We start from the raw sequence: 9791 nt of genomic DNA on the forward strand, positions 1-9791 counted from the left end.
CCCTCCCCCCAGCAACTGCCGACACTCCCGAAGTTCCAAGGTTTTATTCCAGCAGCGAGCAGAGCCCCGGGGGAGGCCCAGAGCCCCCAGGAACCACCCCAAAGTCTGAGAGGGGATGGGGAGGGGGTGGGAGCCCTCCAGGGGACACTGGGGGAGCACTGGCTCAGGTTATCAGGGGAGGGTGCCTGGTGTCCTGTCCGGAGCTGGGGACCCCCAGGGAGGGGCCAGGATGGAGGGGGACACTCCAAGGAGGGGGGGCTCAGCAGGTCAGAACCTGGGGGACCCCCACGGCAATGGGGGGACCTTTCCCAGGAAGAGAATGGGCTCAGCTGGCCTGGACAAGGGGGATCCCTCCCAAGAGGCCCCCAGGACATGGACAGGACCCCCCAGGAAAGGGAGCTCAGGTGGCCTGGACTTGGGGGGACCCCCAAAAGCAGGAAAGAGGGGATTGGGGGGGGATTTAGAAGGTCCTGATCCCCCACCCCAGAAAATGGGGTTCAGCTTGAGAGGATATGTGGGACACCCTGAGAGGGGAGGCCTAGGGGGCCTCTGTTGGGCTGGACATGAGGGACCCTCCAGGACAGAGAGACCCCCAGGAAAATGGGGGCGCTCAGCTGGCCTGGACTTGGGGAGATGTCCTGGGAAGGAAAAGGGGGGCTGGGGGGGCTCAGCAGGTCAGATCATGGGGGTACCCCAGATCTCTCCAGGACATGGAGGGACATCTCAGGATGGAAAGGGGGGGCTCAGCTGGGCTGGACATGGGGACCCCCTCTCAGGAAAGGAGGGACTTAGGGGGACACCCTGGGGGGGCAGGGAACATGGGGGATCCCCCGGGAAAGGAGGGGGTGGGTTTGTGTGGACATGGGGGATACCCAGGGGGGCCTCAGCAGGTCAGGATCGAGGGGCTGCTCAGGAAAGGGGGGGCTCAGCTCAGCTGGCCAAGCCAGGGAATGGGGGTCCCCCAGGAAAGGGGGCTCAGCTTTCCAGGACGTCGGAAGACTCGGACACGAGTTTCCCGTCGCGGGTCTCGATCTTCTTGATGACGATGGCGCGGGATTTGGGCGGGGCCGGGCCCTCGGGGGGCGGGGGGGGCACCGAGTACCCTGAGCTCACCATGGCCCCCCCAAACGCCCCCCCGAAACTCCCAAAGCCTCCCCCGAATCCACCTGCGGGGAAGAGGGAGCAGCTGTGAAGGGGGGGCACACGGGGGGTGCCCAAAAGAGGGGTGGGCGTTCCTGGGACCCCCCCAAACTCACCCAGGTACCCCGAAGCCTTGGTGTGGATGCTCAGGTTCTGCACAGCAGCCTCCAGCCTGGGGGAGTGTTGGGGGGTCCCCCAAACAGGATCAGTGATGGGGGGGGATTTAAGGGACATGGCTGAAGTGGGGGGGTTGGAGGGGGGCCCCCAAACCAAGTGTTTTTTGGGGGGAGAGGAATAAGGGATGTGGTCAGGTGAAGGGGATTTGGGATGTTCATGGAATATGAGACATGGGACAGGGAATGTCTGTGGGATATGGGATGCCCATGGGATATGGGATGGAGGATATGGGGTACCCACGGGATATGGGATGGGGGATATGGGATGGAGGACATGGGATACCCACAGTATATGGAATGGGGGATATGGGATACCCACGGGATATGGGATGGGAGATATGGGATGGAGGATATGGGATACCCACGGGATATGGGATGGGAGATATGGGATGGAGGATATGGGATACCCACGGGATATGGGATGCCCACGGGATATGGGATGGAGGATACAGGATACCCACGGGATATGGGATGGGAGATATGGGATGGGGGATATGGGATACCCACGGGATATGGGATGCCCACGGGATATGGGATGGAGGATACAGGATACCCACGGGATATGGGATGGGAGATATGGGATGGAGGATATGGGATACCCACGGGATATGGGATGGGAGATATGGAATGGGGGATATGGGATACCCACGGGATATGGGATGGAGGATATGGGATACCCACGGGATATGGGATGCCCATGGGATATGGGATGCCCACGGGTTATGGGGTATGGAATGTGGGATGCCCATGGAATATGGAATATAGGAATATGGGACATGGAATATGGGAGGTTCATGGTATCCAGGATGAAGGGCATGGTACATGGGATGCCCATGGGATATGGGATGGAGCATGGGACACCGGGTGTGAGATATGGATGCCCAGAGGTTATGGGATGTGGAATGCAGTATATGGGATGTGGGATGCCCGTGGGATCTGGGATTTGGGATGGGGGGGGTCCCACCTGCTCTCCTCTCCCTCCAGCAGCTTCCTGTAGGTCGCAATCTCGATGTCCAGGGCCAGCTTGACGTTCATGAGCTCCTGGTACTCACGGAGCTGCCGGGCCAGGTCCTGCTTGGCCTGGCTCAGGGCCCCCTCCAGCCCCCCCAGCTTGGCCCGGGCGTCCCTCAGTGCCAGCTCCCCGCGCTCCTCGGCCTCTGCCACTGCTGCCTCCAGCCCCGAGCGCTGTGGGACAGGACACTGAGCCCAGGATCCCCCAATCCGGGGTCCCTGTGACCCAACGTCCCCAGTACCCCAATATCTGTCACCCCTTCAGTGTCCCCATGTCCCATGTCCTGTTGTTCTCTGTGGTCCACTGTCTGTGTCCCAGTATTCCTCAGTCCCCAACACCCCTCATACCCCACTATCCCCCCCCCCACCAGCATTCCCAGCCCCCCAAAATTCCCCCCATCTCCGAGCCATCACTCTCTCCCCCCATTTCCCAAATGAAGTCCCAAGGGATCCTCAGGAAGGCACCGGGGTGGGGGGGGGTTCCCAGGGGTGCTGGGAGATGTGTGGAGGAGGGGCAGGCAGTATCCCTCCGAATGTCTATGCAGGTTGGAGCCCAAACCTGATTTTTCAGAGCCTCAATCTCTGCCTGGATGCGCTGGATGCGCCGGTTCAGCTCCTGGATCTGGCTGCGGGTCTGGCGCAGGTCATCTCCCTGTTTCCCTGCTGCCGTCTTCAGCTCTTCATACTGGAGACACCAGACAGGGCTGGGAATGCGGGGCACCCCCAAACCCACCAGCACCCCAAAACTGGGGGGAAAAGCCTGGGATGCGGCCAAACTTGGAGGAATAGTCCAGGATGGGATGTGGTAGGTCCAGTTGGGTTTTGGGGCTGGAATCATGGGGGGATGGAGATGGGGGGACCCTGTTTTTTCACCAGCACCCCAAAAATTGGAAGGGAAGAGCTGTGATGCAGTGGATGCAGGAGGGATGCTCTAGCTCCAGTTGGAATTTGGTGGGTCCAGCTGGGTTTGGAACTGGGGTCTGGGGGGAATGGAGATTGGAAGGACCCCTCTTTTCCCTCCCACATCCCAGAATTTGGGATGGGTGAGCTGAGATTTGCCTGTGTCAAGAAGGATGTTCCAACTGGGATTTGGGATCTCAAGGGGATGGAGATGAGGGGACCCTTCTCTTCCCCAATACACCAAGACTGGGGAGGAAAGAGCTGGGATGTGGCCATGCCAGGAAGGATGCTCCAGTTGGGATGATCCATTGGGATACTGTGGGTCTGGTTTAGAGTCAGGGTCTTGGTGGGATGGGGGAACCTCACTTTTCTACAAGCACCTCACAAATTCAGATGAAAGAGCCAGGTTGCAGCAATGCTGGGATAGGTGATCCAATTGGGATGTGGTGGCTCTCACTGGGATCTGGTGGGTCCAATTGGGCTTGAATCTGGCATCCCATTGGGATGAGGCCCCCCCCCACTTTCCATCAGCATCCCAAAACGGGGGATGGAAGAGCCTGGGAAGTTCTGGCACTGGGATGTGCACCAGGAATGGAGATGGGTGCCCCTCCCTGCCCTGCAGTGCCCCAGGACTGGGGTGAGCCCACGCTGGGGGGAATGCTCCAGGCTGGGATGTGGCAGCTCCAGTTGGGTTTTGAGCCAGAATTTCTCCCACGCAACAGCTGCTCCCTCCAGGGCAGGGAGGAAGAGGAAGAGGAGGAAGGATTTGGGGCAGAGAGGAGGAGGAGGAGAGGGAAGTTTCAGTAAGCAGGAGGAGGATGAAGATGCAGCAAGGAAGGGGAGGAAGGGTCAGGGGGGAGGAGGACAAGCAGGAAGATTGAGGCACAGGGAGGAGGAGGACAGGGCAGGGAGGACGAGTAGAAGGCTTGGGAACAAGAAGTAGGATTGAGGAGCAAGGAAGAGGATGAAGGCTTGAGAAGGAGGGAGGAGGAGGAAGGCTCAGGGCAGGAATGAGGAGAATTAGGAAGAAGGAAGAGGATGAGGCAGGGAGGACAATGAAGGCTCAGGATGTGGTAGAGGAGGAGGAAGTTTTAGGGAGCAGGGAGGAGGAGGAAGTGTCAGGGAGGAGGAAAAAGGTGGGTCAGGGAGGAGGAGGAAGGATGGAGGAGCAGGGAAGGACTGCGGAGAAGAGGAAGATGAAGGTTTGAGGAGCAGGCGGAGAGGAGGAGGAAGATAAAGATTTAGGGAGCGGGGAGGAAGATGAAGAGGAGGCAGGCTTGGAGGGCAGCAGGGGGGGCTCTCCTGACCTTGATCTGGTAGAGGCCTTCGGCCTCGGCGCGGCTGCGGCCGGCGATGTCCTCGTACTGCGCCCGCACGTCCGCCAGCACCCCGGCCATGTCCAGCTGCCGGCTGTTGTCCATGGACACCACCACGGCCGTGTCCGACACCTGCGCCCGCAGCTCCTGCAGCTCCTGGGCGCGGGGGGGGGCGGATTTAGCGGGGGAACCCCTCCCCAAATCCAGGCACCCCCAAATCCAGGCACCCCCAAACCTCCTCGTAGAGCTGCCGCAGGAAGTTGATCTCATCCGTGAGGCTCTCCAGGCGAGATTCCAGCTCCACCTTGGACATGTAGGCTTCGTCCACATCCTGGGGGAACAGCTCGTCACCCTGCTGTTCCCAGCCCCCCCAGGGACCCCACAGCAACCCCTTGGTTTTAGGGTTCCCCCTCGGTGTTGGGGTCCCCCCACCTTTTTGAGCAGGACAAACTCGTTCTCCTTCTCTGTGCGGTGGTTGATCTCCTCCTCGTACCTGGGCAGGGGGACACAAGGATGGGGGGACAGGGGCACACAGAGAAATGGGGATGGGGGACGTGGGGACAGGGGGAATATGGGGATGGGAGTTGGGAGGATGTGGGCACTTGAGAATGGGGGACATGGGGACAGGGATATGGAGACAGTAGGGATGGGGACATGGAGACAGGGAGAACTTGGGTGTATGGGGACATTGGGACAGGGAGGGATATGAGGATGGGTGATGTGGGAACACGGGGACGGGAGGATATAGGGACATAAGGGGTGGGAGGACATGGGGAGGTGGGGACAGAGGGACAAAGTGACACGGCGATGGGAGGGTGTGGGGACATAGAGAGGATTTGGACATGGGGATACAGGGAGACCCAGGGACATGGTGGGGACATCGAGGGCCGTGGGGACAGGGGGACATGGGGCTGAGGGCGCACAGGGGTGTGTGGGGGAACACTTGGGGACACAGACACAGCCCTGAATTCCTCCAGCAGGCTGCAGGTGTGGCCCGGGCGGGGTCAGCAGTAGGCGTAGCCCCAGGGGGACCCATAGGATGATTTGGGGGGGCTGTGGAGGGGTCTGGGGAGAACATGGGGGTACCCAGGGGGTTTGGGGGATGCTCAGGGACACTGACTTGGCCTTGAACTCCTCGACCAGCCCGCGGACGTGGCCGAGCTCCGCGCGCAGCCGCTGCCGCTCCTGCCCCAGCCCCTCGAGCTGCCGCCGCAGGGTCCCCGCGTAGCCCTCCAGGAGCCCCCCCAGGCTGCTGCGGGGGGGGGGCTGCGCCCGCAGGAGACCCCACTTGGTCTCCAGGAGTTTGTTCTGCTGCTCCAGGAACCGCACCTGTGGGGGGGGAACGGCGCCCCAAAACCAGAATCACCACAAAAATCTCACCTGGGAGTCAGGAGCACTCCCACACCCCCAGAATCACCTTAAAATCACCCCAAAATAACCCCCCACACACACTAAAATCACCCCAAAATCACACTTGGGGGAAAACAGGGTCAGGGGCACCCCCATACCTGAAAATCACCCCAAAATAACCTCCACCCCCAAATCACACCTGAGGGGAAAGGGGGAAGAGAGAGGCAGAACCCCAAAATCACCCCTGGGAGAATGGGTTGGGCCGGGTGGGCATGAAGTGGATGGATGGGGGCAGGGTGGAGATTTGCAGTCCCAGGGCAAGCTGGAGTCTGTGTGTCCTTGGGGGGAGTCAGGAGGGGCTCAGGGTATCCCTAAGGATCTCAGTCCCCCAAAGGTGCTCAGGAGGTCCCAGCTGATCCAGGGGTACCTGGAAGGGCTTCTCAGTGTCCCCAAGGGTATCAGGAGGTCCCCAGAGGTGCTTGGGATGCCCCAGCTGAGACTCAGAGGGTCCCAGAGAAGGTATCAATGTCCCCAAGGGCACAGCAAGTCCCCAGAGATGTTCAGGAGGTCCCAAGGAGGGTCTCAATGTCCCCGAGTGTCCCAGGATGTCCCAGGAGGTCCCAGAATCCACCGCAGGGTGGTCCCAACCCTGTTCAGGTCCCCCCCATCCCCACCTTGTCGATGAAGGCGGCGAATTTATCGTTGAGGGTCTTGATCTGCTCCTTCTCCTCCCGGCGCAGCTCCTGCAGCTCGGGATCCACGGCCACGTCCAGCGGCGCCAGGAGGCTCCGGTTGATGGTGACGGCCGTGATGCCCCCGCCCGCCGCCGGGAGCCAGGAGGGACCCCCGAGCCCCCCGGAGCCCCCCCGGAGCCCCCCGTAGGGGCCGAAGGCCGGGGCCGTGCTCATCCTCAGCGCCGGGCCGGCCGTGAAGGAGCGAGACGAGAAGGAACGAGCCGGCACGGCCGAGCTGCTCCGGAGCGGCTGCCGGGGAATGGACACCGACATCGGGCCGGGAGAGAGGAGGGGAGAGGCGGGAGAGAGCCTGGGAAGCGCTCGGGAGGTGGGAGAGCAGGTCGGGTAGAGAAGGAGAAACACCGGGAGCAGGTTGGAAGTTGGGAAAGGAGGTAGGAGGGAGTTTGGAAAGAGGTTGGAGAGTTGATGAAGAAGGTCAGGGAGCGTTGGAAGAGGCTGCAGGGAGGATGGAGAAGGTTGGGAAGGAGAATGAGGAGGTTGGAGGAAGTTTGGAAGAGGTTTGGAGAAGGTCCTCAGCTGAGGAGGATGAGGACGGTGGGAAGAGGCTGGAGAGGCTGCGGAGGATGAGGACGCTGGAATAAGCTGTTAGAGGCTGGAGAGGCTGAGCAGGACGAGGCCGAAGGCCGCGCTCGGGGCAGCAGCTCCAGCCCGGCAGGACCGGCCGGACGGGTCGGGGCACCGCGGGCCGGGCCGGGCCGGGCGGAGCGGCCGGGCGAGTTCCGGGCGCCTTCCCGGTTGGGTTCTCGGGTTTATCCCAGAGCCGGGGGAGGAGAAGCGAGGGGAGGGACCGGAGCATTAACCCCTTCGGGGCACGGGATCTGCGGGATCGCCGGGATCAGGGCGGGTGGGGGGCGCGGGGGTGCACTTACCCCAAAATGCGGGTCCCGGTGCTCTCCGCCCCCTTCCGCGTCCCCTCCTGAAGGAGAAGACCCAGTGAGTGTCCACAGGGAGTGTCCCCAGCCCTGTCCTCACCGTGTCCCCGCACCTGGGTCTCCCGGTCTGAGTCCCCCCACTCCACATCATCAAGTCTCCACCCCATTCCGGGTCCCCCAGTCTCGGTCCCCAACCCCTGACCCGAGCCCACGTCCCCAGCTGGTTCCCCGGTCTGAGTCTCCAGACCAATGTCACCACCCTGTGTCCCCAGCACCACAACAACAATCTGTGACCCCAAACTATTCCCCCATCCCCTGTCCCCCAGTCTTTGTCCCGGCCCATGTCCCCACCCTAGGATCCCAAACTATGTTCCCATGGAATGTCCCCAATCCCTGACCCCACCCCCTGTCCCAGCTGACATCCCCATGTCCCCTGGCCCCATAAGTTGGTGGGCCACCAAACTGTGTCCTCAGCCCATGTCCCCAGATCCAAGATCCCCAGCCCTGTCCCCAAATTACACCCCAAAACTGTGTCCCAAACTCTGTTTCCCAACCCCAAAACCCCAAACCCTGTCCCAGATTCGGGTGAGTTCAGGTGTGTGCAGGTGAGTTCAGGTGTGTACAGGTGAGTTCAGGTGTGTGCAGGTGAGTTCAGGTGAGTTCAGGTGTGTTCAGGTGAGTTCAGGTGTGTTCAGGTGTGTACAGGTGAGTTCAGGTGTGTTCAAGCAGATTCAGGTGTGTTCAGGTGTGTGCAGGTGTGTGCAGGTGTGTTCAGGTGAGTGCAGGTGAGTTCAGGTGTGTTCAAGCAGGTTCAGGTGTGTTCAGGTGTGTGCACGTGTGTTCAAGCAGATTCAGGTGAGTTCAGGTGTGTTCAGGTGTGTGCAGGTGTGTGCAGGTGTGTGCAGGTGAGTTCAGGTGTGTTCAGGTGTGCTCAAGCAGATTCAGGTGTGTGCAGGTGTGTGCAGGTGTGTTCAGGTGTGTACAGGTGAGATCAGGTGTGTGCAGGTGTGTTCAAGCAGATTCAGGTGTGTTCAGGTGTGTGCAGGTGGGTTCAGGTGTGTACAGGTGAGTTCAGATGTGTTCACGTGTGTGCAGGTGGGTTCAGGTGTGTTCAGGTGAGTTCAGGTGTTCTCAGGTATGTTCAGGTGTGTGCAGGTGTGTGCAGATGTTCACAGGTGAGTTCAGGTGTCTGTAGATGAGTTCAGGTATGTTCAGGTGTGTTCAGGTATGCTCAGGTGTTCACAGGTGAGTTCAGATATGTTCAGGTGTGTGCAGGTGTGTGAAGGAGTGTTCAGGTGAGTTCAGGTGTGTTCAGGTGTGTGCAGGTGTGTTCAGGTGTGTACAGGTGAGTTCAGGTGTGTGCAGGTATGTTCAAGCAGATTCAGGTGTGTGCAGGTGTGTACAGGTGAGTTCAGATGTGTTCACGTGTGTGCAGGTGAGTTCAGGTGTGTTCAGGTGAGTTCAGGTGTTCTCAGGTATGTTCAGGTGTGTGCAGGTGTTCACAGGTGAGTTCAGGTGTCTGTAGATGAGTTCAGGTATGTTCAGGTGTGTGCAGGTGTGTGCAGGTGTGCTCAGGTGTTCACAGGTGAGTTCAGGTGTGTTCAGGTGAGTTCAGATATGTTCAGGTGTGTGCAGGTGAGTTCAGGTGTGCTCAGGTGTTCACAGGTGAGTTCAGGTGAGTTTAGGTGAGTTCAGGTGTGCTCAGGTGTGCGGGTGGGTCTGACAGGTGCCAGTCCAAGCCGTGGCAGCTCCGTTGGTGCCTCCAGCCCAGACTTGCCCGGCACGAGGGCGGCACACGCTGGGCACGGGGAGGGTGCGGCACCTGCGGCCTGGAGTCGGAACTTTGGGATCTGGGTTTGAGATCCTGCTTTGGGATCCTGGCTTTGGGATCTGGGTTTGGGATCCTGCTTTGGGATCCTGGCTTTGGGATCCTGCTTTGGGATCCGGGTTTGGGATCCTGCTTTGGGATCCTGGCTTTGGGATCTGGGTTTGGGATCCTGCTTGGGGATCCTGCTTTGGGATCTGGGTTTGGGATCCTGCTTTGGGATCCTGGCTTTGGGATCTGGGTTTGGGATCTGGGTTTGGGATCCTGGCTTTGGGATCCGGGTTTGGGATCCAGCTTTGGGATCTGGGTTTGGGATCCTGCTTTGGGATCTGGGTTTGGGATCCTGGCTTTAGGATCCTGCTTTGGGACCCTGCCTTGGGATCCTGGCTTTGGGATCCGGGTTTGGGATCCTGGGTTTGGGATCCTGCTTTGGAATCCTGCTTTGG

General features: G+C 60.2%; 1 protein-coding gene and 1 long non-coding RNA gene across 4 annotated transcripts; one reads left to right on the top strand and one right to left on the bottom strand.

Moving 5' to 3' along the window:
• Positions 1-29: 29 nt before the first annotated feature.
• Positions 30-7656, bottom strand: LOC306813600 (keratin, type II cytoskeletal 8-like). The gene is made up of 9 exons (XM_079329116.1): positions 6568-7656; positions 5664-5872; positions 4976-5036; positions 4779-4874; positions 4535-4699; positions 2887-3012; positions 2281-2501; positions 1257-1312; positions 30-1166 (listed from the first exon to the last, which is right to left on the bottom strand). The coding sequence occupies exons 1-9, from the start codon at positions 6898-6900 to the stop codon at positions 976-978; spliced, it is 1458 nt and encodes a 485-aa protein (XP_079185242.1). The 5' UTR covers positions 6901-7656; the 3' UTR covers positions 30-975.
• Positions 7657-8100: 444 nt separating this feature from the next.
• LOC306813608 lies at positions 8101-9357 on the top strand. 3 transcript variants are annotated; one of them, XR_013777004.1, is made up of 7 exons: positions 8101-8205; positions 8256-8345; positions 8376-8395; positions 8426-8445; positions 8626-8705; positions 8756-8885; positions 8956-9357. It is a non-coding gene; the product is annotated as an uncharacterized lncRNA (long non-coding RNA). The 3 variants fall into 3 exon arrangements; XR_013777006.1 differs by having other exon boundaries at positions 8108-8345; positions 8626-8655; positions 8726-8885; XR_013777005.1 differs by lacking the exon at positions 8626-8705 and having other exon boundaries at positions 8108-8345; positions 8376-8445; positions 8736-8785; positions 8966-9357.
• The last annotated feature ends 434 nt before the right edge of the window (positions 9358-9791 follow it).

This window comes from Erithacus rubecula, assembly GCF_903797595.1.
Source record: "Erithacus rubecula genome assembly, chromosome: 31".
Taxonomy (NCBI): Eukaryota; Metazoa; Chordata; class Aves; order Passeriformes; family Muscicapidae; genus Erithacus; species Erithacus rubecula.

Excerpts from the sequence above, each read along its gene's own strand:
- LOC306813600 (XM_079329116.1), bottom strand. The coding sequence starts at position 6,900 with ATGTCGGTGTCCATTCCCCGGCAGCCGCTCCGGAGCAGCTCGGCCGTG. Across the intron at positions 4,875-4,975 it reads AGTTTGTCCTGCTCAAAAAG|GATGTGGACGAAGCCTACAT; the intron begins GTGGGGGGACCC and ends CTGTTCCCCCAG. Across the intron at positions 4,700-4,778 it reads TGCGGCAGCTCTACGAGGAG|GAGCTGCAGGAGCTGCGGGC; the intron begins GTTTGGGGGTGC and ends CCCCGCGCCCAG.